Raw genomic sequence first — 27,766 nt, 5'->3', positions numbered from 1 at the left:
TATCTACGTGACTAACCCCTGACCTTTCCATCACAGACTGCTTACTACCCCCAGTCAGAGGGGCTTTACAGAGAGGAAGGGAGAGACAGACAGGAGACAAGAAAACAAGAGATTGATAGAAAGAGGGAGAGAGCTTGCTGAGGTTTACGGACAGCCAGTCTCTCCTCCGTATTGATCTCCAGACCATCATGCATCATCTCCTCCACACCTGCTTGTTTATTAGACTTGGCCCATGTCCTCCTCAATGCCACATAAAGGGAATAGGGTACCATTTGGGAGGCAGCCAGGGGCTGTGAAATCTACTTACCTGGCCGCCACCAAGATTTATTACTGTCCATTTGTATTTACTTGACTTTACTTGGAGGCTGCCACCAAGGGTGCCTCCTATTGGGAAGGACATATATAGTGCACTACTTTTGACCAGAGCCCTATGCACTTTGTAGGGAATATGGTGCCATTTGGGATGTAGACCAAGCATTATTACAGTCTATTTGTATTGACTTTACTTCGAGACCGATCTTATTACTGTCTCAATTTCTATTTACTTTACTTGGATGAGATTTCCTTCCAGTTTCAGTAAAACATTGATTGTATTCTCTTCTTTTAAACCAATCGTTAACCAGATCAGAAAACAGTGTTTGACCAAGTCTATATGTTTTTTTTTACTGGCTTGCTTGACATGTGCACACATTGATCTGTAAAACACACAAAGGCTAACATTCTGTAAGCTTCGTATATTTTTGCTGCCTCCTTTCTGCTTTAGAAAGGTAACGAATCAAGTTGACAACCTAACATCACTCAATTAATAACTGTGTTAGGGAGGAAGGAAAACTACTTCTGTATTTTAAAACAAATTGTGAGCTTGAGCACAAAATCAGTTAGTGTTATAACACACTAAGTATTATAACTAGGGCACTCAACATGTTCACACATTCTATTATTATCTGAGATGTATCATTTAAATTAATTCAATGAACTTTCAAATTAATTTAGAATTCAATTTATGTCAAATAAATTCAGTTATGAGTTATAATTATTAAACTATTCAGTTAGATTCATAATGAAAATAAAAAACATTTCAACGAATGGAAAAGGAATCATATTTTTAATTGGATTTTGACAAGCATCTGTGCAGAATACATCTATCCCAAAAATGATAATACAGTGTGCAAAAAGTATAATAAAAGAATGAGGTTTAGGGTGAATATATTTTCTTACAATGAAGCCGCTGTGCCTTGCCTATCTACCGGTACTTTTTCCAATCTCATACCACAGTTCAAAATATAAAAAATCATATTCCTTTTTCCCCTTCGTTATAATTCATACATGAGGGTTCTCTGTCCAGCCATACCTCTTTGAAGATTAAAGATTATTCTGATACAGTGAAAGTGACGTACAAACTGCCTGAATAAAATAAAAAGTACAATCGTGAAGAAATCTGAGCTATATGCTAAAAACAGAATGGGTACATACCAAATGGCATCCTACACCCTATATTAGTGCACTACTTTTGACCAGAGTCCATAGGGCTCTGATCAAAAGTACTGTAGCTCACCATAAAGGGAATAGGGTGCCATTTTGGACATAACCCCAAGTTATTTTATTAGCAGATGTAATTTGATATTCTGACAGATGCTGGTAATAAGATTAATGCAAATGTGTAACTACATTGTACAACATTCTTATACGTTAAACTTTTTTATCCATACTGAATTTATCTTGAATGTGTAAATTATAACTTATTGTGAAGGCAGTTTTCTTTATATTATCTATTGTGAAAACATCACAGCAGTATAACTGTGGTGTTGATGCGCAACACACAGACAAACAGATGAGGTACAGTAGAAAGTGACAGACACACAACACAGCAACAAAGCCACTTGGTGACATTTCATCTCATACAACCATGAGCAGAGTTGATAACTATTGTACGGCACATGCAGAACATCGAAACAAACCCTATTGAAAAGCGATCAGATTCACAACAAGCGTGGGTGAGTTATACATTATGTCGATACAAAGAGCACTTGATAGGAATGGTTGTCACTCAGGATGGGTTGTACTGTAACAGTGTTAACACACTTTTCTGACCAGGGAAAACTACAGCAGCAACTAGATACAGAGCCTTCCGAAAGTATTCACCACCCTTGACTTTTTCCAGATTTTGTTGTGTTACAAGCCCGAATTTAAAATTGGTTAAATTGGGATTTTCTGTCACTGATCTACAAACAATACCCCATAATGTCAAAGTGGAATTTATTTTTGAAATGTTTACAAATTAAAAATGAAAAGCTGAAATGTCTTGCGTCAATAAGTATTCAACACTTTTGTTATGGCACAGATTCAACCACAAAGACCAGGGAGGTTTTCCAAGGGTTCGCAAAGGGCACCTGTTGGTAGATAAAAAATAAAATAAGCAGATATTGAATATCCCTTTGAGCATAATGCAGTTATTAATTACACTTTGGATTGTATATCAATAAACCCAGTCACTAAAAAGACAAAGGCCTCCTTCCTAACTCAGTTGCCACAGAGGAAGGCCAATGGTGATTTTTTTTTTAAATAGAGTTTAATGGCTGTGATAGGAGAACACTGAGGATGGATCAACAACATTGTAGTTACTCCACAATACTAACCTAAATGACAGGGTGAAAAGAAGGAAGCCTGTACACAACAAAAATATTCCCAAACATGCATCCTGTTTGTAATAAGGCAGTAAAGTAATACTGCAAAAAATGTGGCAAAGAAATTCACTTTTTGTCCTGAATACAAAGCATTTTGGTTGGGGAAAATCCAACACAACACATCACAGAGTACCACTCTTCATATTTTCAAGCACGGTGGTGGCTGCATCATGTTATGGGTATGCTTGTCATCGACAAGGACTAGGGAGTTTTTAGAAATAAAAAGAAACCGAATAGAGATAAGCAGAGGAAAAATCCTAGAGGAAAACTTTGTTCAGTCTGCTTTCCAACAGACACTGGGAGACAAATTAACATTTCAGTAGGGCAATAACCTAAAACACAAGGCCAAATATACACTGGCGTTGGTAACCAAGACGATGTTGAATGTTCGATTGGCCTAGTTACAGTTTCGACTTAGAAATTGGCTTAAAAATCTATGGCAAGACTTGATAATGGCTGTCTAGCAATGATCAACAACCAACTTGACAGAGATCAACATTTTTTTAAAGAATAATGGGCAAATATTGTACAATCCAGGTGTGCAAAGCTCTTAAGAGACATACCCAGAAATACTCACAGTTGTAAATCACCGGCAAAAAATATTCTAACATGTATTGACTCGGGGGGGGTTGAATAGTTATCTAATCAAGATATGTTAGTGTTTATTTTCCAAAGATAAAAAATATATATATATTTTTCTTCCATTTCGACAGAGTATTTTGTGTAGATCGTTGCCAAAAAAACGACAATTAAATACATTTTTATCCCACTTTAACAACAAAATGTGGAAAAAGTCAAGGGGTGTGAATACTTTCTGAAGGCACTGTGTATCCTATAACTACGGTTTAATTTCTTCGTGGTCAGGTAACATGAGTCGGGAAAAACTCCTGGCCCTAATCATCCAAACTATACTTCATCCTGACGCGCCTCAGCCAATTTCCCGTGTAACCATGGTGATAATTAACCAAATCATTTTATTGAGCTATTTTGTGGCTTTGCTATTGGAGGATGTTATGATCACATATTCAACATTAGATTAGCCCATGCAATACAGTAAACAGTGTACTGGCCAGGGGGACTACACACTTCAAGCTGATCATCTATCATTTTCATTGAGATCTATGTACAGCAAACATCAATATCAGTCAAGCATATTTATCTAAGCAGGTGACCAGTAACCATATCAGCACATTGGGACCCATGGAGGAAATGTGAAATATGATATTGAACAAGCCCCATTGCTGCTGCATGCATGAATGCATTTTCTTGCAAAACACCATCATTGCAGGTTCCCTATTGTCAAATCTACAGTACACCCACATAGTCATATTGAGTACTACACAGTACAGAAAGAACAAGGCAGATGTATCCTAACAGCATGGCAAACAATTGTTTAAATGTGTTTTTAAAAGGAAATCTGTACAATGGACAGTGTAAAATGTGACTGACTCAAAACAACTCAGTAGGTCAAATGTGTAGGTCTCTAGATGATACAGTATAGTAAACTCCTAGCCCTTGATCATGCAGGCCAAAGAGGGTGAAAACAGCCAAGATTACCCACTCAGTGCAAAGATCATCCATCTGGGTTAGACCAGGCCACCATATGATACGCATGGTACAAATGTATTGCCTCTCCTATCGTTCTTCAGACAGTTTTACAAATACATTGACAGGAGTTTGAGTGCATGCAAGATCAACTAGGGCTTGCTATTCACCCATTCATGTTCATCAGCAGTAAACAACACCATAGAAGTAGTGTGTTTTCTGGAGTCAACCAAATATATTTTTACATATATAGATGGGTTTAAAATATGACTTTGTCCTCTCCATTAAAACACACAAAAACACTCAGTCCATGCAAAGTGGATGGAGATAATATACATCAAATACAGTGGTATGTGTGTAGTGTGTGTGTGTGTGTGTGTGTCTGCACGCCCGTGTATGTGCAGTGTGTGTGTCACTTGTCCTGCATCACTTCTCCTGCAGCAGAGCTGGGATGTTTATGTTCCATCCGATGGCTTGCCGGTCGAAGCCACAGGTGAACAGGTTACATGACGCATTCTCCTCGTTCCACACCGAGCAGCACACCATGCGTCGATGACCCTGGAATACACAGGCACATACCAACACAGAAAAACCTCAAAGACCACACAACATGGATAGCAAAGCTCAAACAGACTTCAATGGAGTTGTGTACAGTATCACACAGCTACACACAACCCACACAAGTTAGAACCCCCAACAACAACCCTTTGACCTCGCTGGTACGCAGCAGTACATTTCCACATCAGCAGTGTTAATGGCTATAGACACTGAGGCAGTGTCAGCACTCAGCCTGCAGGAAGTGACTATGTGTGGAAATAGGATGGAGAATCTTTCCTCCGCTCACTCTCTCCTCCCACTCTCTACCTCTCTACAGAAGGGGCTGTCTGTGTGACAGAAAGAGATGGAGAATCTTTCCTCCTCATCTTGCTCCCATTGTTTCTCCCTCCCTCCCCCTCTCAGGAAGGGACTATCTGTGTGACAGAAGGATAGATGGAGAATCTTTCCTCCTTCCCTCCCGCTCTCTTCCCTCAGCACCTACCTGTCTGTTGCTGCGTGGTAGTCGTGCCAGTCTTACTCCAGTCATGTCAAACAGCCTGACTTGCCGATTGTCGTGTGGGAGAGCGATGATTCTTTGGTTGGCTGAGACACTTATCCTGGAAGGAGTTCAGACGGAGAGTATGGCGTGTTAGACAAGAGAAGGGAATAAAGCTTGACTTGATGTGTTCTTGACAACGCTATTAATAACTATATGTACAGGTGGAGCTGTCACTCAACCACTACACCTAAACTATCAATCTGAACCGTGCTTGAGTTCAAACTAAAACATAAACATTTTGGAAAACATGACCATGAAATGTTCTGAATTGTATGATCTCTCTTGGTCTCTCTTCACATACAATTAAATGTCTCTCCTACCTGTTAACAGCAGAGTCCGTGCGGATGGTTGCTATGGGCGACCTCATGTTCTTCAAGTCCCACACCTTGACGGTGCGATCGTCACTCCCCGAAACCACGTTGTCCCCCACTGTGAACACAGCTGACGTCACCGTGCTGGAGAGACACACACAACAAAAAAAACAGAATGATCATTGTTAAAATCTCTCAAAGCCATCAAATCTACACTACATGGACAAAAATGACTGGATTCGGCTATTTTAGCCACACCGGTTGCTGACAGGTGTATAAAATCAAGCAAACAGCCATGCAATCTCCATAGACAAACATTAGCAATAGAATGGCCTTACTGAAGAGCTCAGTGACTTTCAAGCTCACAGAATGGGCCTGTCGGGTGCTGAAGCGCGGTAAAAAATTGTCTGTGCTCGTTTGCAACACTCAGTACGGAGTTCCAAACGGCCTCTGGAAGCAACGTCAGCACAATAACTGTCCTTCGGGAGCTTCATGAAATGGGTTTCCATGGCTGAGCAGCCGCACACAAGCCTAAGATCACCATGAACAATGCCAAGCGTCGGCTGGAGTGATGTAAAGATTGTTGCCATTGGAATCTGGAGCAGTGGAAACACGTTCTCTGGAGTGATGAATCACGCTTCACCATCTGGCAGTCCGACGGATGAATCTGGGTTTGGCGGATGCCAGGAGAACGCGACCTGCCCAAATGCATAGTACCAACTGTAAAGTTTGGTGGAGGAGGAATAATGGTCTGGGGCTGCTTTTCACGATTCGGGCTAGGCCCCTTAGTTCCAGTGAAGGGAAATTTGAACGCTATAGCACACAATGATATTCTAGACGATTCTGTGCTTCCAACTTTGTGGCAACAGTTTTGGGAAGGCCCTTTCCTGTTTTAGCATGACAATGTCCCTGTGCATAAAGCGAGGTCCATACAGAAATAGTTTGTTGAGATCAGCGTGAAAGAATTTGACTGGACTGCACAGAACCCTTACCTAAACCCCATCGAACACCTTTGGGGTGTATTGGAACACCGACTGCGAGCCAGGCCTAGCCCAACATCAGTGCCCAACCTCAATATTGTTTGTGGCTGAATGGAAGCAAATCCCTGCAGCAATGTTCCAACATCTACTAGAAAGCCTTCCCAGAAGAGTGGAGGATGTTATAGTAGCAAAGGGAGGGAACAACTCTATATTAATCCCATGATTTTGGAATGAGATCTTCGACGAGCAGGTGTCCACATACTTCTGGCCATGTAGCGTATCAAATCAAAAACAAACTAAAAAGTATCTCAAAGAGATCACATCAAAACACTGCTGACAAACAACAGGAAAATGGAGTCTATTAAAGCTGGAATTCGTAGCAGTGAAACTACCACATCCGTTTGCGATATTACAACATCAAAGGCGTTCATTCAAACAACAAACACCATTTATTTAACTAATAACTAACCCGCTGGGGCGACCAGTGGTGCGGTTTCACTTTATGTGGATCTTTAAAGGTGTGTTACTTTTCTTCTAAGACTCATCATGTGTGATTCAAGTGAAGTCATTCAGCCTGTAGGGAGAGTCATCTCCCTGCCGTCACACAGTCATTCATAAATGAGAGTGATATAAACCGTGAGGAGGGAGGTTAAGGCTATTTTTAATAATCTACCAGCGGGGGTGTAACAATCAGGCAGTTCCAGAGTGGAGCTCCTCTCCCCAGCCCTGTGGTTGCCTCTCAGTGTGCAGTCACTGGGTACGCCTGCCTCCGGCACTGGGGAGGCTGGTTGGTGGGGGGAATCTGTGAGCCACAGCTACTGGAGCAGAGTGACAGTGTAGAGGGCATGTTCTGACATCAGTAGCCTGAGGACGTGCTCAGTGCTTAGCCTGGGGGGGGGGTTGTGTGAGTGTCTTGAAAGTCACCATAGTCTCTGAGGGTCAGTAGAGGTTGGCCCAAAAGTGCTCACCTCAGCACAACTTCCCAGGCGGGAGCCAGGCGTGATGTAGCGCGTCGCTCTCACACGTCGCTGAGGTCAGGACCATTCCTTTAATGGACTCATTTAAGATTTCTTATTCATTTCACACATCACTGTCATCTTTTTCTTCCAACCCCCCTCTCTCTCTCCCTCTCTCTACTGAAGGAGCCAGGAGGATTCGATTTGGCGCTCTGTTCGTTCTGATTAAGATTAGCAGCAGAAAAGCCCCATGCAGCACCACCTTAGCCTCACTCACTGGCTAACTCCTAGCCATCTTTAATTTAAATTGACATTATATTACGGTTTAATTAAGGGGCTAAACTCTGCCGTATTAAAGATGTGGGGCCCTGCCCAACTGTACGTATATGACCACCGGGGGGGGGCTCGCTCATGGGCAATTTGAAATCCCAAATGGCACCCTATCCCCTATATAGTGTACTACTTTTGACCCAGGCTCATAGTGCTCAGGTCAAAAGTAGTACACTATATAGGGAATAGCTAACCAGTCCAATGCACTTTTTGACATTGTAAGGTAAGGTTACGTTATTAAAGTCCTATTATAACTTGGGAGGTATTCTGAAAGTCTCTCCTGAGCCGACTGACAAGCAGGGTCAAGGCTCATTAGGAAAAGGGGAGAAGGGGGTAGGAGGGAAGGAGAAGGCCCAGAGGTATCAGTGACTGGGCCAGTCTTTGTTAAAGGCTAACGAGAGACGTCCACCTATTAACCCTGGACATGATCTTCTACATCCTTAGCTATCATTAATCTGAGTGTAGATTCTGCATTACAAATAATACACCGCATTTTTCAGCAAATATCCTGAACATATATTTGGCGTACATAAAATAAAATAATTCGGTGTCATTTCTTTGTTTGAGTATCATAACGATCAAACATTTCCTCCCCGTTTCTATGCATATCATATTTATAGAAGATTCTTGCCTGTCAAATAGAACCTGTTCACTATATTTTTTCCAATGTGACATTATGTTTAAATTGCACTGAGACGAACATTCACAGTGACTATAGAATCAGATTTATGTTGGCATATTCCTCTGAAGCGCTGTGTTAGACAGGCACAGACACATGCACGCACACACAGACACACACACAGATGCCTGCCTGTGATCAAACGCCTCGGAACAGAAGCGAGAGACAAACGCGACATGGCATCCCGTTGGTAAAGCAAGTCTGCTGCCACTTCTCATCTGCACTTTACGTGTTAGCTCATGTACATTGGCCGTGTCCCAAAAGGCACCCTGTTCCCTATACAGTGCACTGCTGTTGACCAGAGCTATGTGGATCCTGGTCAAAAATAGTGCACTACACAGCGAATAGGGTGCCATTTGGGGGCGCACTTTCAATTATTTCACAATTATAAGGAGGGGGGACTTAGAGGCTGAATATGCTGTGCTTTTGACTGCCACCATGCTCTGTCACTGTGCATTAGCTATAATTGCGTCTGAAGACACTGCAAATGAGCTACTCCTTCCCAAAGCTCTCTATCTATTAAACCCTTTACACTGATGCTCCCCTGCAACATTACACTGTGCTGCTCTGTCAAGAGGACATGTTATAGGAAAACATTCAATTGTTACATTTACAGTTGAAGTCGGAAGTTGACATACACTTAGGTTGGAGTCATTAAAACTCGTTTTTCAACCATTCCACACATTTCTTGTTAACAAAGAAGTTTTGGCAATTCGGTTAGGACATCTACTTTGTGCATGACAAGTAATTTTTCCAACAATTGTTTACAGACAGATTATTTCACTTATAATTCACTGTATCACAATTCCAGTGTCAGAAATGTACATACACTAAGTTGACTGTGCCTTGAAACAGCTTGGAAAATTCCAGAAAATGATGTCATGGCTTTAGAAGCTTCTGATAGGCTAATTAACATAATTTGAGTCAAATGGAGTCGTACCTGTGGATGTATTTCAAGGCCTACCTTCAAACTCAGTGCCTCTTTGCTTGACATCATGGGAAAATCCAAAGATATTAGCCAAGACCTCAGAAAAAAAATTGTAGACCTCCACAAGTCTGGCTCATCCTTGGGAGTAATTTCCAAATGCCTGAAGGTACCACGTTCATCTGTACAAACAATAGTACGCAAGTATAAACACCATGGGACCATGCAGCCATCATACCGCTCAGGAAGGAGATGCGTTCTGTCTCCAAGAGATGAACGTACTTTGGTGCAAAAAGGGCAAATAAATCCCAGAACAACAGCAAAGGACCTTGTAAAGATGCTGGAGGAAACAGGTACAAAAGTATCTATATCCACAGTAAAACGAGTCCTATATCGACATAACCTGAAAGGCCGCTCAGCAAGGAAGAAGCCACTGCTCCAAAACCGCCATAAAAACGCCAGACTACGGTTTGCAACTGCACGTGGGGAGAAAGATTGTACTTTTTGGAGAAATGTCCTCTGGTCTGATGAAACAAAAATATAACTGTTTGTCCATAATGACCATCGTTATGTTTGGAGAAAAAGGGGGAAGGCTTGCAGGTCGAAGAACACCATCCCAACCGTGAAGCACGGGGGTGGCAGCACCATGTTGTGGGGGTGCTTTGCTGCAGAAGGGATTGGCGCACTTCACAAAATAGATGGCATCATCAGGCTGGAAAATTATGTGGATATATTGAAGCAACATCTCAAGACATCAGTCAGGAAGTTAAAGCTTGGTCACAAATGGGTCTTCCAAATGGACAATGACCCCCAAGCATACTTCCAAAGTTGTGGCAAAATGGTTTAAGGACAACAAAGTCAATGTATTGGAGTGGCCATCGAAAAGCCCTGACCGCAATCCTATAGAAAATGTGTGGGCAGAATTGAAAAGGTGTGTGCAAGCAAGGAGGCCTACAAACCTGAATCAGTTACACCATCTCTGTCAGGAGGAATGAGCCAAAATTCACCCAACTTATTGTGGGAAACTTGTGGAAGGCTACCCGAAACATTTGACTCAAGTTAAACAATTTAATGGCAATGCTACCAAATACTAATTGAGTGTATGTACACTTCTGACCCACTGAGAATGTGATTCAAGAAATAAAAGCTGAAATAATTCTCTCTACTATTAATCTGACATTTCACATTCTTCAAATAAAGTGGTGATCCTAGCTGACCTAAAATTGGGAATTTTTACTAGGATTAAATGTCAGGAATTATGAAAAGCTGAAATGTATTTGGCTAAGGTTTATGTAAACTTCCGTCTTCAACTGTTCATTTTAGTCATTTAGCATACACTCTTATCCAGAACGACTGACAGGAGCAATTATGGTTAAGCACCTTGCTCAACGGGCACGGAGTTTTCCTAGTCGGCTCGGGGATTTGAACCAGCGACCTTTCTGTTATTGGCCCAACGCTCTTAACCGCTAGGCTTAACAGCTAGGCCATTATATTCTTCTTCAGTCACACTGCAGAGCCAATTCAGACAAGACAAACCTCTGAACAAGAGACAGATACTGTGGGAAGAAACATCTAATCCAAACATCCTAACCATCCTAAGACACCCCTCTGCGATTTAACCAATGATTACAATTGGCATTTTAAAGTACTGTACGAAAACATTCTGCCAATGGTACAATGTGTGTCCAACTGAGGGGCTTGGTATTTGGTAGCAGTGATATGACCAACAGCTACTCTCGATAGTCAAACTAATCAGGCATTTTGTTTGTCACATATTTGTCCCTTCTGAAACAGATTGCAGCATTTCTAACCCCCTGCTGTCAGTGTGTACGACAGGAGCTCCCTAAGGGAAAGCCCCTCTGTGGTGTCACTCAGCAGCTCATAACTCATGGCTCCACATGACGTGTGTGTGTGGCGGGACAAAGCGGTTGTAGGGAGTTCCAGGGCCAGGGGACATGAGTGTGTGTGCGCGCGCGCGTGTGTGCGTGCGTCCGACTGTGCCTTCACAGGGAGGCCTCCTGCCAGGCTGTGTGTGGGCCTCATTCATCTTGTTGGGTGCAGGGCAGCCAAGCGTCTCCCTACAGCTGACAGTACACACACAAACAGTCTACTGCAACACTGGGTTCCCTGAGAGGGCCTCAATCAGCACACACACTGCTATGACTGACACTCATTAGGACTAACAGCTGTCTCAGCTAACACACACACACACACACACACACACGAGAGAGCAGTTTTTCAGATACAGTTTGCACGTGTTAAAGTAAATACGTTCTTAAACAAGTCATTTATTATTCCAGGTCTAGAAACAGAACAGTAAGACACGATCTCACTGCCTACCTATGAATATAAATAAACCTCCTCCCACTCATCATTACTGCTAAGGGTTCTGAGGGACTGAGTTATAATATAGTTCTTAGTTAAAGAGCTCGTATAAAGATGAATAACTATGAATGGTTCAAGAGGGACACAGACTTTGTTCACATGTGGATAGTTTGAGTAATTTTCAATTTGGAAAATTTTTGAGCATTTATCAGAGTACTAAAGCGACAAAGTTATACGCAGCCATAGCTCCAACCTTACAACATGCTTTTAGAGCACTTCACATCATGGGTGAGCTTTATGTGGTAGTTTTGACTACAATGAACTGCAGCTGTTGCTCAATGGTTGACTTAGCTCAAAAAACTAGCCCTTTTTGTCTTACAAGAAGGCGAGCAAGAGAGAGCGAGGGTGAGAGTGAGGGCGAGCGAGGGAGTGATTCAGGTGAGTGGAGGAGGTATCAGTTGACTTGCTTGAGATGCTGTGAACGTAGAGAGAGGAAGGAGAAGGTAATTGCCTTAGCACTAACAGGCCACGACAGACAGCCGACACACACACACAGTGAGTGGCTGGCTGTGTGCTTGTGCTAATCTCATTACAGTGATTGTCTATGAGAGAGAATGAAAGTGGGGATCTGTAGGAATTATACATGTTGGGGTCGAACATAATGAGCACCATGTAATCCCCAGCAATCAAAGGCTGCCAGAAGCAGCCTGCCTGTACTACACCACTTTGCATTAACGAGACTGACGACAGGAGTCACATTCAAATGGTTTGAGAGTAAGGGGGAGGGTGGAGGGTTTGGGGGGAGCTGACAGTCCACGTTTTCAAATGAGCCACTCAAATTGAGCCTTTAACAGCATTGGAACGAGAGGGGCCAAATTACACAGAGCGAGGATGAGCGAGGGATTAACGGGGAAACGGAGTGATAAATGGAGAGAGCTGAAGGGAGGAAGAGAGAGTCTCAGAAGGTGGTCAAAGTGGTGAAGATGAAGTGCTCAATAATAAATGATAAAGAGGCAAGTGGAGGATTTTGCCTAAAGCCAGTCGGGCACAGGAAATTAATGTGACATGTTTTTAAAAAGAAAGAAAAACATAAAAACACTGAAAATGGTTGGAGAATGCTTCAGAGTGGTGATATAGCGACTGCTCTATGGGTGAAATAAGATGTTGCACTGCCATCTTGTGGAGGAATTAGCTCCAACCTTACAACTGCTTCTGTTTTAGTGAATATTATGTATAGTATAGCCACTGAAATAACAATATGACATCACGTGTGACGGTAAGCACCTAAATTGCTTGTCGGGGACTGTGTGTGTGTGTAACTCACTCGGTGTGTCCCTGAAACACGTTAACAGAGTGGATGGAGGGGTCTCTGAAGTCCCACAGACGGAAGGTGGTGTCTCTGGACGAGGTGACCACCAGACGCTGGCTTGGATGGGTACAGCAGTGGGTCAGCTCCTGGTCGTGGCCTGGACACACACATACAGTACTAAAGATTTGGGTCCGTGTAAAACTGTACTTAACATGACAGTGTTATGATATGAGGGCAAGGTTAGTGTTTGGGCAGAGACAAATACACTATCCAGGATACACTTCAACAATTCATTCCCACGGGGGGCAGCAGCAACTTTGTCCAGGTGCTGAGCCTGGTTGATACACATATCAGGTGCTGATAATTAAGGTGATCGTCATTCAGGGTCTCAGCTTGCAAACCGTGAGGCTGCTGGTTTGTTTGGTGTCCATGAGACCTTTCGTTTGGTTTTGAATCTTTGTATAACATTTAATTTAATTTCTATTGACAGAGGGGTAAAAATAACCCACACTTAATCATAAAATTAAACAAATGAGAAAATAGCAGGATTCTAAAACTTTACCCTCACGCCACTTTTTGTAGCCTAGGGTCCAGGACAAAATGTGTCCTTTTCTAAATGCATTTCATGCAATTTGACATTTAGCAGAATCTTTTTTAAAACCACACAAATGATCAAAATGACAGGCTACTTTGACACTGACAAACAGAATCTGAGGTCAATAAAAACGACCTTGTCTTGAATCCATCAACAGCCTAGGGCTAGGTGTGTGGAGACACACATATTGTACAAAATGAGGAAATTTTAGTCCTAAAAAAGCTTTCCAGCTTCACTAACTCGCCCAATGATGTACAGCTCACACACCGGAGATGGCTGATGCGCTCATGCCAAAAGCATCTCTCTTGTTTTACTTTGTAAAACAATGCCGTCCACTCAATAGGCCTATTTGGAAGTTGATTGAATATTTTGGTGGCCTCTACAGACAGATTAGAGAGTCTTCTCTTTTCAGCAGGAGCCATTTGCTTTCCAACCTTTGTTTTCCCGGGATTGTTTTTGAAATATTGCGAAAGTCCTGTTTTGGCTGCATGCTGTTAACTGACAGATTTGCCACACATTCTGGACTGTGATTGGTCTACACACAATCCGCAGCTAGGCAATAATAAAACATTTAAAAGCCATTGATCCTCTGTGGCTAAATTATAGGCTTTCTCCTGGTGTAGAGTACTGAATGATTTAATTTATTTTCTGAACAGACAGCAGTAATTCTATAATGTTGGCAAATGTTTTTCAATTCATGGGTGCTGCAACACCCTTCCCGCGGCTATTATTCTATAAGGAAATAAATGATGAATTGCAACGCAGGAGAGACGATAGTTGCAGGCTCATGTCAATCTGAGCAGAGAGGGAGAGTTATACAGTACCAGTCAAAAGTTTGGACACACCTACTCATTCAAGGGTTTTTCTTTATTTTTACAATTTCCTACATTATAGAATAATAGTGAAGACATCAAAACCATGAAATAACACATATGGAAACATGTAGTAACGAAAAAAGACAAAAAAAGTGTTGTGCAAATCAAAATAGATTTTATATTTGAAAATATTCAAAGTAGCCACCCTTTGCCTTGATTACAGCTTTGCACAGCTTTGGAATTTCTTTCCTTCTTAATGTGTATGAGCCAATCAGTTGTGTTGTGACAAGGTAGGGGTGGTATACAGAAGATAGCCCTATTTGGTAAAAGACCAAGTCCATATTATGGCAAGAACAGTTCATCATTACATGAAGGTCAGTCAATCCGAAAAATGTCAACAACTTTGAAAGTTTCTTCAAGTGCAGTCGCAAAAACCATCAAGCACTATGATGAAACTGGCTCTCATGAGGACCGCAACAGGAAAGGAAGACCCTGAGTTACCTCTGCTGCAGAGGATAAGTTCCTTAGTTACCAGCCTCAGAAATTGCAGCCCAAATAAATGCTTCACAGAGTTCAAGTAACAGACACATCTCAACATCAACTGTCAACTGCGTGAATCAACTGCGTGAATCAGGACTTCATGGTTAAATTGATGCAAAAAAACACTACTAAACGACACCAATAAGAATAAGAGACTTGCTTCGGCCAAGAAACACGAGCAATGGACATTAGACTGGTGGAAATCTGTCCTTTTGTCTGATGAGTCCAAATTAGAGATTTTTGGTTCCAAGCGCCATGTCTTTGTGAGACGCAGAGTAGGTAAACGGATGATCTCCGCATGTGTGGTTCCCACCGTGAAGCATGGAGGAGGTGTGATGGTGCTTTGCTGGTGACAGTCTGTGATTTATTTAGAATACAAGGCACACTTAACCAGCATCGCTACCACAGCATTCTGCAGCGATACGCCACCCCATCTGGTTTGCGCTTAGTGGGACTATCATTTGTTTTTCAACAAGACAATGACCCAAAACACACCTCCATTCTGTATAAGTGCTATTTGACCAAGAAGGAGAGTGATGGATTGCTGCATCAGATGACCTGGCCTCCACAATCACCCAACCTCAACCCAATTGAGATGGTTTGGGATGAGTTGGACCGCAGAGTGAAAGCAGCCAGCATATGCTGGAACTCCTTCAAGGCTGTTGGAAAAGCATTCCAGGTGAAGCTGGTTGAGAGAATGCCAAGAGTGTGCAAAGCTGCCATCAAGGCAAAGGGTGGCTACTTTGAAGAATATGAAATATAAAATATATTTTGATTTGTTTAACACTTTTTTGGTTTCTACATGATTCCATAAGTGTTATTTCAAAGTGTTGATGTCTTCACTATTATTCTACAATGTGGACATTTTTTTTTAATAAAGAAAAACCCTTGAATGAGTAGGTAGGTGTGTCCAAACTGTTGACTGGTACTGTAATATAAAGTGAATGTCAATCTAGTTCTGTAAGAGATATAGGCACGCTTCTCTCTCTCCCCACAGCAACGGCCACGTGTTGGTCTCTAGGCTACGTTTCGCAAACGATAAACCCAGGCCGCCCAACCCAGATCAACTCTTAGAAAATTAGGCACGGGCTGAAAGTCTTTCTTTTCACAATTCGGGGACATTAGAATTACAAAGCCAACCCAAATCAACTCTGATTGCTTTTATTCAGAACTTTGCAAACAGTGAAAAAAAAATGTCATGAGAGGTAGGCCTACTGGATCATGGAACAATCCAAAACTCAAGAAGTGCTGGATCCAAATTAAGCACAGCCCCCTCTTACCCTCCCACAGGACCACTACACCCACCCACCCCTACCCCCCACAGGACAGCAGCACCCACCCACATGACCGCTACAGATACTCAAGGTAATTTAAAAAGGTATTATTTTATCTTAACCACTGCAGAAGTCCAATAGTGAATGTTATGGCATTATGCGCCATGCAGTCACGCCACCGAAAGCTCTTATTGAGTCATGTCAGTAAAAGACAGTAACCATTAAGTTTAGACAGTGAATGGGGAGGTTTCCATCGACAGGTAAACATTGGACGTGAGGCCAGCCAGCCAGCCATAATTGCTTTTCTTGCAAAGAGAGATCCAATTTGGAGGTGTCACTGAAGAGTATAATCTGCACTCCTCTGAAGAGTATAATCTGCACTGAGCATGGAACATGTTTAGAGTGCATTGTGGAGAGCATATTGGAGACTAGTCTCCAGAATTGGGATACCTCAGGGCACTCCCAGACCATATGAATTAAGGTACCAGGAGCATCCTGAGGGCATAGAGAGCATTTCAGTGTTGGATTTATTTTCATTTGGAACAGCCTGCGCTGGTCAGATAAGATCTGAAGACAAAATGTAAATGGTTGTTCTGTTGATGAGGATTTCTAGAAGGAATTCAATTACAGTTTGCCAGTTAATTTCAGTGACTGAAGGTCAGATGTCTCTCTTCCGTAGTGGTCAATTGACAGGGTGAATTGGTAGTGTTTCGCATGGCAGAGCAAAGTTGTAAATAAAATAATGATTTTCCCGGTAAATTAAAAGTTGTTTGTAAATTCTAAAATGCACAGAGCCCTCCCTCATCGAGAACATTACCTTGATGTGTACACCCTTGTCACTCCAGTGGTGGAAGGATATAGGGCGGCCCCCCAAACAGATGTCGGAATTGTGGAACAAAGGAGAGTGATTGCATCAATTGGTTTTGGATCATTTTTCAACGGTGCGACACAGAGATGGCCAGTGTTATTTAGGGGACACATTTTGTTTTGGAGTATCTCAAGGAGACGTTGGCGTGGACCAGATCCTGAAACCTGTGCGAATGTACTAGGTAGGTTGTACTAGGTAGGTCCTCTATGGGATGCCAAGCCACCTTAGCATCTGGATCCCACCATGTGGAAAGAGGCCAGAGAACAAATTACCAGAAATAATTTATAAAAAATTGGAAGGCATTGGCCACCTGCCCTATTTTTCCTTGACAGAGTATGTCGTTTAATGCAATGGGGGCATGTTTTAGAGACGGAGGAATGCAATTTGTTCCAATATCCAGTCGGTGGTGCCAGAGGGAGCATTGAGCTGAAAAGTTAAAGCGTGTTCATCTTGATAATAGAGATCTGTGATTTTAATGAATTTGGAAATGTTGATCTTTCCAGATCTGACACCACGTCTTTGAGAATCTTGTTGTAATTATTTGTAACTATGAATTGGACTGTGGGGTGGACATCAACTCCCAGGTATCTAAACTGTTTAACTCCAGGGATACCAAGTGTTTCCATCAGGGCATAACATTTACCAGCCACTTAAGATTTTTTTTACCAGCCCAAATATATTTTTTACACTACAATTACTCAAAAAACACTGTGGAGCCCTGACCACCCGCCAACGTGGTTGGTGAAATATACATTTTACCCGCCAACGCCAAAATATACCCACATTTGGCAGGTGTTCATTTTAGGCACTGGTTGCAATTGAATAATCTCCCATATTAAATAGAGATAAAAGGGCAGACTTGACTCAGTAGATTTTATAGTGGTTATCCTTTTTGTATATATTTGTTTTTGTCCCCATCTGAACATGACCTCTCATCCAAGTGGATCGTTAAGACAGAGCTTCTCCTGAACTTGGCAAGTTGTTGTCTCCTGGGCACATAGCACTGTCCTCAAACACCGATTTCTCACATAAATGTACCCATTCATTCAGGTTACAGACCATGTAACTAGGCCTAGGACCCTAGACTTCGGAAGTGCAACAATATTGGCAGGCTAGTTTATTGGTTTTCGTAAACAACAGCCAGGGGCTCGCTCGGGCACAGGTTTGAATGTATTTTTTTACATTGTAGCGTTGCCCACCACAGAATGCAGAGGGGAGAGGAGATTGCAATGAAGAGAACCATTGATAATACATATGCAGATGGACTATACTTAGATTCCACTACACTCCTATAGGCGGGATGTGTCCGTCCTCTGTGCCTACCTGTCAGTGTGTGGACCAGCTCTGAGGTCTCGACCTCATATAGGTTGGCAGCCCGGTCCCAGGAAGCAGTGACCACCTGCTTGCCCCCTACCAGCCAGTCTGCAGCGATGACCACCCCTTGGTGGCTCTTCAAGGTGGTGGTGGCCACGCGGATGGTGGGGACCTCACTGCACGGACCCTCCCCGTCCCCGTCACCATCCTCCCTGTCTGAGAAGTCCAGCTCGTCGTCACACAGTGCCTAGGACAGCGGGGGAAAAGAGAGGAACAGAGTTTCTTTACAGGGCCCTTGTCTTAAAATGTATCTCCTCCTATTTAGGAGTAACTATGAGTGAGTTAGTGGTATGTGAGAGAGAGGACAGTGTATGAGTAAATGTACACATGAGAGAAAGGTCCTTATCTTCTTATGGCTGGGGGGCAGTATTGAGTAGCTTGGATGAATAAGGTGCCTAAAGTAAACGGCCTGCTCCACAGTCTCAGTTGCTAATATATGCAAATTATTATTAGTATTAGAAATAGAAAACACTCTAAAGTTTCTAAAACTGTTTGAATGATGTCTGTGAGTATAACAGAACTCATATGGCAGGCAAAATCCTGAGTTGAAATCAAAACAGGAAGTGAGAAATCTGAGCTTTGTATGTCCCCAATTAAATCCCCTTGAGATATTAATGATGTTGCACTGCCTAGGGGTTCCACTAGATGTCAACCAATAATATACATTTTAATGAGACTTCTATGGTGTTGTGGGAGTGAATGGGAGCAGAATGTATCAGGTGTCTATCAAGCAGCCATTTTCTGATCACGCTTAGTCCTCATGGTACCCACTTGCGTTCCATTGCCCATGAAGACAAGAAGGAATACTCCGGTTGGAACTTTATTGAAGCTATATGTTAAAAACATCCTAATGATTGATTCTGTACTTAGGTCGAAGAAACATTTCAAACTGTAATATAACTTTTTGAAGTTTTTGTCCGATGTAACGCTGACCAGAATGAGCGTTTGGCTATGTATACCAAACACGCTAACAAAATAAGGTATTTGGACATAAATAACAGATATTATCGAACAAAACAAACATTTATTGTGGACCTGGGATTCCTGGAGTGCTTTCTGATGTAGATCATCAAAGATAAGGGAATATTTATCATGTCATTTCTTGTTTATGTTGACGCCATCGTTGCGGCTGTGGTGATTTTTACTTCTGAGCACCGTCTCAGATTATTGCATGGGTTTCTTTTTCCCTAAAGTTTTTTTTTTATAAATCTGACACAGCGGTTGCATTAAGGAGAGGTATATCCATAATTCCATGTGTATAACTTGTATTATCATCTACATTTATGATGAGGCGGCAGGGTAGCCTAGTGGTTAGAGTGTTGGACTAGTAACCGGAAGGTTGCAAGTTCAAACCCCTGAACAGGCAGTTAACCCAATGTTCCTAGGCCGTCATTGAAAATAAGAATTTGTTCTTAACTGACTTGCCTAGTTAAATAAAGGTTACATTTAAAAAATGAGTATGTTGAAAAATGTTGAATCGATGTGGCTATGCAAAATCACAATGTTTTTGGAACTAGTGAATGTAACGCGCCAATGTAAACTCCGATATTTTTATATAAATATGAACTTTATCAAACAAAACATGCATGTATTGTGTAACATGAAGTCCTATGAGTGTCATCTGATGAAGAGTATCAAAGTTTAATGATGAATTTTCTCTATTTGTGATTTTTTTCTCTCTCTCTTTGGCTGGTAAAATTGGCTGTGTATTTTAGTGAGTTGTTGGTGACCTAACATCATCGTTTGTGGTGCTTTCCCCGTAAATCCTATTTGAAATCGGACACTGTGGTGGGATTAACAACAAGACTACCTTGAAAACGATATACAGTACAGTGGGGCATAAAAATATTTAGTCAGCCACCAATTGTGCAAGTTCTCCCACTTGAAAAGATGGCCTGTAATCTTCATTATAGGTACACTTCAACTATGACAGACAAAATTAGGGGGAAAAAATGCAGAAAATCACATTTTAGGATTTTTAATGAATTTATTTGCAAAATATGGTGGAATGTAAGTATTTGGTCACCTACAAACAAGCAAGATTTCTGGCTCTCACAGACCTGTAACTTCTTCTTTAAGAGGCTCCTCTGTCCTCCACTCGTTACCTTTATTAAGGGGGCTGAATAATTTTGCACGCCCAATTTTTCAGTTTTTGATTTGTTAAAAAAGTTTGAAATATCCAATAAATGTCGTTCCACTTCATGATTGTGTCCCACTTGTTGTTGATTCTTCACAAAAAAATACAGTTTTATATCTTTATGTTTGAAGCCTGAAATGTGGCAAAAGGTCGCAAAGTTCAAGGGGGCCGAATACTTTCGCAAGGCACTGTATTTTCCACCATAGTTTGCAAATAAATTAATACAAATCCTACAATGTGATTTTCTGGATTTTTTCTCTCATTTTGTCTGTCATAGTTGAAGTGTACCTATGATGAAAATTACAGGCCTCTCTCATATTTTTAAGTGGGAGAACTTGCACAATTTGTGGCTGACTAAATACTTTTTTGCCCCACTGTATGTTTGAGGAATTTTAATTATGAGATTTCTGTTCTTTTGAATATGGCGCCCTGTACTTTCACTGGTTGTTGTCATATCATGGGATTGCAGCCATAAGAAGTTATATGAGAGATATGATGAAGGGTGGTGAATGAATCAGTGAGTGAGTGAGCGGGGCTGTGAGTAGAGGACAGGGAATGAGACTCACGCTGATATCTGCTAGAGGCGGGATGACGGGCAGTTGCACCATGTAGCGCCAGATGTGAGCCGTCTGGTCCCCAGACGCTGAGGAAACACGAACACACACAAACATGAATAAACACAGATGGACTGAGAAGTGTCACTTCAGCAAACACACCACCACACACACACAGGCAGTCATCGATCACATCTCGTAGTTCTAACGATGTGCCAACTCACAGCTACCATAGCAAACAAACACAGAGAACAGAGATTATGAATGGGACAATGAAACACGTCAAAATGGAGGGAAAGGTAAGTGAACACTCTCTGATGAGAGAGATGTTTCAACACATCTGTACTGAGGTGACAGCACAGTTGAACAATAGTTAAACAACAAGCACAGTTGAACAACAGCTGAACTAACTACAACAGTCATTGATGAATCTACAACACAGGTTAACACCTGCATGTGGTGTTTTCGTGGCATTACCATACGTTAGCATACCTGTCAGGGCCATCTGTTCCGTAGGGTGAAACTTGATGGAGTTGACTGATCCGGCATGGCCAGCATATCTAAGCAGACATTTTCCTGTCTCTATACTCCACAGAGCAGCAGAGTGGTCTGTGGGGAACATTGAAAAAAAAAAAAAAAGTTAACTATATTTATCCAAAGCTTAGTGGCAAAACATTTCCCAGCAAGTTTATATCTAAAAACACCTCCTAATACTTCATCAGCACAATTCCAGACCCCAGTCATTAGACAATGATGTCCACCTCTTCATATGTTAACGTGTAGCCTAAATGTGTAAGCGTTTCTCTTGTTATTTTTGAAGATTATCCTTTCAAATGTATACATTTCAATTTCAGGTCCACCTTAGAGGTGACATATCTGACCTGCTGATGCGGTCCCAAGAACCACAGGTGAGTTCCGTGTGACCGCCAGGTCCCAGATGCCATCCCGGTGGCCCACATACTCCCTCAGGATCTGACACACAGCTCTGGACGTGGTGGCTTTGAAACTCGACACTATCTACAGAGAGGAGACACCACAATGTTCTCACTCACCAACCACACATTGGTGCTGGATGAGGCGAGTTTCCCCCTTACTACGTAAAGCGCTTTCAGTACCTCACCTGGTAAAAAGGCTCTGTAAAAGTCCAATCCATTACTGACACACCGGCTCACTACTACCCTGTGAACAGTAACTGTGCCTTATTCATTATTATTTTGGGGCGGCAGGTAGCCTAGTGATTAGAGCGTTGGGCCAGTAACCGAAAGGTTGCTGGATCGAATCCCCGAGCTGGCAAGGTAAAAATCTGTTGTTTTGCCCCTGAACAAGGCAGTTTAACCCACTGTTCCCCGGTAGGCCGTCATTGTAAAAAATGATTTGTTCTTAACTGACTTGCCTAGTTAAATAAAGGTTACATTCAGACTCAAAAGCACCATTATTGAACAACCAGTACACACGAAGAATGTAGCATATGGTCAGAAGCAGAGAAAGATCATTGGGTTACAAATAGTGAGTTTGACATAAACATAAAAGTACAACACTTAACTGTGGAGTTAAATATTGAAACAAGGAAAAGCTTTCAGTCAATACAGATCTGTTCAGTCGTTCAATAAACATTTGCGAGAAAGGAAGTATTCATCTGAACCACAACTTAGTTACAAAAGGGCTTTTGATAGCAGTAAATCATTACACAAGCTCTAATGATCTGAAACAGCTAGAATGTTTACATAGAAGCTTACTCTTACTTCCTCATAATCAACAATGAATGAGCACCAGTGTGTAGCACAGTGTGTAATCAAACATACCTTGCTCGTGGAGGCTTTGTACGTGGTCATCAGTTTCTGAGAGAGCTGGCTGGTACTGTGACTGGCTGTGTACGCACACGAAGATGAACACATGGTTTGATTGTTAGAGAAACAGGTTGGATTTCATTCTCAGAGAGGAAGGAATAAAACACCCCGAGACTATAAAAAAACGAAATAAAAAAAACAATCTATTCGTCACAATCTTGGCTTTACTGCTGTGTCAGCCCACGTAGTAATACTGTGATGTGATTCAGACTATATGCAAAGATAACAAAACTGTACCTTGTTCATTTGAATGGTTTAACACTAGGGTAGCACTTACATTTACTACAAGAAAAGCCAGTGAAAAGAAACTAGCAAATCAATTCATCAATTAACAATATCTAAGCCTATACCAAATGCAATACAACTTTATTATTCCTCAAGCGAAGACTAAATACTATACTTCAGGTTAACTGTACCTTTCGCTTTCAGAGCTCCTTTGCTCAGCTCTCCTCCATCGATAGTTTGTCCTTCGGATACTAGGCGCTCGTTGAGTGTATCAATTTCCCGGCGCACTGCAGAATTAGCGCACACACACGGTTATCGGACAACAGAGATGACAGACAGCCACTACAAAACCACAAGGAAGTCAATCAGCTTCCTCAAGATCAGTATTTCACCCCCACAAACATAAAACAAACCGGTGGATGAGCAGTAGATGACTGTGGCAGCCAATCAGTCCCCGAGCTGGCAAGGTAAAAATCTGTTGTTCTGCCCCTGAACAAGGCAGTTTAACCCACTGTTCCCAGGTAGGCCGTCAATGTAAAAAGTAATTTGTTCTTAACTGACTTGCCTAGTTAAATAAAAGGTTACATTCAGACTCAAAAGCACCATTATTGAACAACCAGTACACAAGAAGAATGTAGCATATGGTCAAAAGCAGAGAAAGATCATTGGAAATAGTGTTTGGGTTGCAAATAGTGAGTTTGACATAAACATAAAGGGGGCAGGCGTTCCTTCCTACAACACCTCCATAACATTATCCATTGATCAGTTACTATCTGTATGTAAATAGGCAAATCAATAATCATCCATTTTGTGCATTACATTAAATACACATGACACGCCCTCTTGTTCTCACTTACATTCTAAGTTTTCGATGTAGAGATTCTCAAACTCCCGCTCTATCTGGCCAAACAGGTCTAGTAGATTGCTCCGCAAGGATAGAGGCAACTTGGAGTCCTGCAAACAAACAAGAACTGTTAACTTCAAGGTCATAAAATAAACAGCAGTTCCTGGAAAAAGGGGAAGCAGTTTCATTAAACACCTTCACATTCTGACAGGCGAATATCTATCCAGACATGACAAGCCATTGTTTTCTGTAACTGATGCAAAATAGACACACTTTTAGCACTGACTGTAACTATAGTAAGCAAATTCACTAACTAACACAGATGTCACTACCGTAAAACCAAGTTACAGACAGTAGTCCATCACAAGAACACAGCCATAAATGTCTCATTACAAAACGATATTGAACTACCTTTTGTTCTGACTTACCAGTATCTCCTTTCTCTACAACTGACAGTTCCCAGTGAACAGTTTGCATGTACGCAGATTAAAACTATGCAAAGAAAAGTAGGCCACCATGAAAAGTCATACGGTTTTGACAGCTACTGAAACTGCTGCTATCCATATAGTTGAAGTCGGAAGTTTACATACACTTAGGTTGGAGCCATTAAAACTAGTTTTTCAAACACTCCACAAATTTCTTGGGAACAAACTATAGTTTTCGCAGGTTGGTTAGGACATCTACTTTGTGCATGACACAAGTCATTTTTCCAACAATTGTTTACAGACAGATTATTTCAATTATCAATTACGGAATCACAATCCCAGTGGCTCAGAAGTTTACATACACTATGTTGACTGTGCCTTTGAACAGCTTGGACAATTCCAAGAAATTATGTCATGGCTTTAGAAGCTTCTGATAGGCTAATTAACATAATTTGAGTTAATTGGGGGTGTACCTGTGGATGTATTTCAAGGCCTACCTTCAAACTCAGTGCCTCTTTGCTTAACATCATGGGAAAATCAAAAGAAAGCTCCACATGACTGGTTCATCCTTGGGAGAAATTTCCAAACGCCTGAAGGTACCACGTTCATCTGTACAAACAATAGTACGCAAGTATAAACACCATGGGACCATGCAGCCGTCATACCGCTTAGGAAGGAGACGCATTCTGTCTCCTAGAGATGAACGTACTTTGGTGCGAAAAGTGCAAATCAATCCCAGAACAACAGTAAAGGACCTTGTGAAGATGCTGGAGGAAAAAGATACAAAAGTTTCTATATCCACAGTAAAATTAGTCCTATATCGACATAACCTGAAAGGCCACTCAGCGTGGAAGAAGCCACTGCCCCAAAACCGCCATAAAAAAGTCAGACTACGGTTTGCAACTGCACATGGGGACAAAGATTGTACTTTTTGGAGAAATATCCTCTGGTCTGATGAAGCAAAATAGAACTGTTTGGCCATAAAGACCATCGTTATGTTTGGAGGAAAAAGGGGGAGGCTTTCAAGCTGAAGAACACCATCCCAACTGTGAAGCACGGGGGTGACAGCATCATGTTGTGGGGGTGCTTTGCTGCAGGGGGGACTGGTGCACTTCACAAAATGGATGGCATCATGAGGCAGGAAAATTATGTGGATATATTGAAACAACATCTCAAGACATCAGTCAGGAAGATAAAGCTTGGTCGCAAATGGGTCTTCCAAATGGACAATGACCCCAAGCATACTTCCAAAGTTGTGGCAAAATGGCTTAAGTACAACAAAGTCATGGTATTGGAGTGGCCATCACAAAGCAGTGACCTCAATCCGATAGAAAAGTTGTGGGCAGAACTGAAAAAGCGTGTGCGAGCAAGGAGGCCTACAAACCTGACTCGGTTACACCAGCTCTGTCAGGAGGAATGGGCCAAAATTCACCCAACTTATTGTGGGAGGCTTGTGGAAGGCTACCTGAAATGTTCAATTTAAAAACAATACTACAAAATACTAATTGAGTGTATGTAAACTTCTGACCCACTGGGAATGTGATGAAAGAAAGAAAAGCTGAAATAAATAATTCCCTCTACAATTATTATGACATTTCACATTCTTAAAATAAAGTGGTGATACTAACTGACCTAAGACAGGGATTTTTTACTCCCGTTAAATGTCAAGAATTGTGAAAATCTGAGTTTAAATGTATTTGGCTAAGGTCTATGTAAACTTCCGACTTCAACTGTAGCTTAGTCACTAAACTGTAATATGACATGAGGAAACCAAATAGCCTATATCTCAGTTCTTTAAATTGACACACACCCAACACGTTCAAGACCACGAGAGTGAGTGAGAATGAGGTTAACCACTCTCTCGCCATTCAGTCAATGGCACATGTAAACACCCTATGTATACATTTTTTTTTAAAGGCAATTTGCAGCAAACAGCCAGCCCCTTGAGTCTTTCAAAGCTGCTCAATCATGTGCATAAAGATCTCCTTGGTTAGCGAGTGAAAGGATATGAGGGCCTAACCTCTAGTGTAGTAGTAGATTCTGCCAAGATGGCACCGACCGAGAGGGCAGCCTCGCTTTCTAGTTCTTAGAAAACTTTACAGTATTTTGTTTTTCATGTATTATTTCTTACACTGTTAGCCCAGAAGATGTTATGTGCTATTACATACAGCCGGGAAGAACTATTAGATATCAGAGTGGCGGTAACTCAGCACTATGCCGCTCTGACACTGCTTGTCCAAATATTCCTTTACTTAGATTTGTGTTTATTGGATATATGTTGTGAACTTGTTAGATTTTACTTGTTAGATATTGCTGCACTGTCGGAACTAGAAGCACAAGCATTTACATCTGCTAAACACGTGTATGTGACCCAAATATTTTGATTTGATACAGTGGCTGGCGGATGGATACGGTCAACAATGAGCCAACAGGTACTGGAGATGGAAAGCCTTGATGAAAAGAATACTCATACCTGCACAAGCGGACGGTATTAAAACTTGATGAGACAACAGCAGCTTGTGGTACTGTTACTGTATGCTCAGAGCAAATAGAATAGATAGACAGGCCAATGACAGGCTATAGAGGGACTGTCTAGAGAACCGATGCCAGTCACCTGAAAACAACGTCACCCCAGTATACTTAGGTCTAGGTTATGCTTATTCGGCATGACAACTCACACTTGAGGCTAGCCTACACCATTTATTAACAACGCCCAAAACATTGAGGGGACAAATTCTAACGTAATTTCTGTACTGTACTGCTGTCAACTTCCTTTTTATTGGTATAATGATAAGATGGTCTTGATCAAACAGTATGCCTAGGATTTATTATCTCACTGACTGAGGTAGCAAACACTGTGTTTGCATCAGGGATGGTGCCTGACTGTCTGTCTCATCAAAAAGATCTTAGTCTTGCTGTTAGAGACAAATCAACTGTATTTGAATTCCAAATAGACCTTACATGTGAGACACTATCTGATTGATCGTGGAGGTATGGTTAATCACTAACTTATTTGACTTAAATATTAAGCCAGGAATTGTAAATAGAGATAGGCTAATTCACTTATTTAATGTATTGAGTCAATAATTTAACATTCATGTATTTTCAGCAACTCTGGCACTTAAGTA

The 27,766-nt window shown here is 41.6% G+C and overlaps 1 protein-coding gene across 3 annotated transcripts in view; it reads right to left on the bottom strand.

The window, feature by feature from the left end:
• Positions 1-1,086: 1,086 nt before the first annotated feature.
• Positions 1,087-27,766, bottom strand: part of wdr37 (WD repeat domain 37) — a 29,713-nt gene continuing 3,033 nt past the window's right edge. For all 3 annotated transcript variants that reach the window (XM_021620583.3, XM_021620582.3, XM_021620581.3), the window contains 11 exons: positions 24,227-24,323; positions 23,561-23,656; positions 23,100-23,164; positions 22,179-22,314; positions 21,790-21,906; positions 21,310-21,386; positions 18,556-18,793; positions 13,156-13,297; positions 5,646-5,780; positions 5,269-5,383; positions 1,087-4,787 (listed from right to left, as the gene is read on the bottom strand). In XM_021620583.3, the coding sequence (XP_021476258.1) occupies positions 4,656-4,787; positions 5,269-5,383; positions 5,646-5,780; positions 13,156-13,297; positions 18,556-18,793; positions 21,310-21,386; positions 21,790-21,906; positions 22,179-22,314; positions 23,100-23,164; positions 23,561-23,656; positions 24,227-24,323 (1,350 nt within the window). In that variant the 3' untranslated portion in view covers positions 1,087-4,655. The remainder of the gene's footprint in view (positions 4,788-5,268; positions 5,384-5,645; positions 5,781-13,155; positions 13,298-18,555; positions 18,794-21,309; positions 21,387-21,789; positions 21,907-22,178; positions 22,315-23,099; positions 23,165-23,560; positions 23,657-24,226; positions 24,324-27,766) is intronic.

Source organism: Oncorhynchus mykiss, chromosome 11 (genome assembly GCF_057628025.1).
Source record: "Oncorhynchus mykiss isolate SJ-2025 chromosome 11, ASM5762802v1, whole genome shotgun sequence".
Classification (NCBI taxonomy): Eukaryota; Metazoa; Chordata; class Actinopteri; order Salmoniformes; family Salmonidae; genus Oncorhynchus; species Oncorhynchus mykiss.
This window is presented reverse-complemented; position numbering and strand designations above follow the sequence as displayed.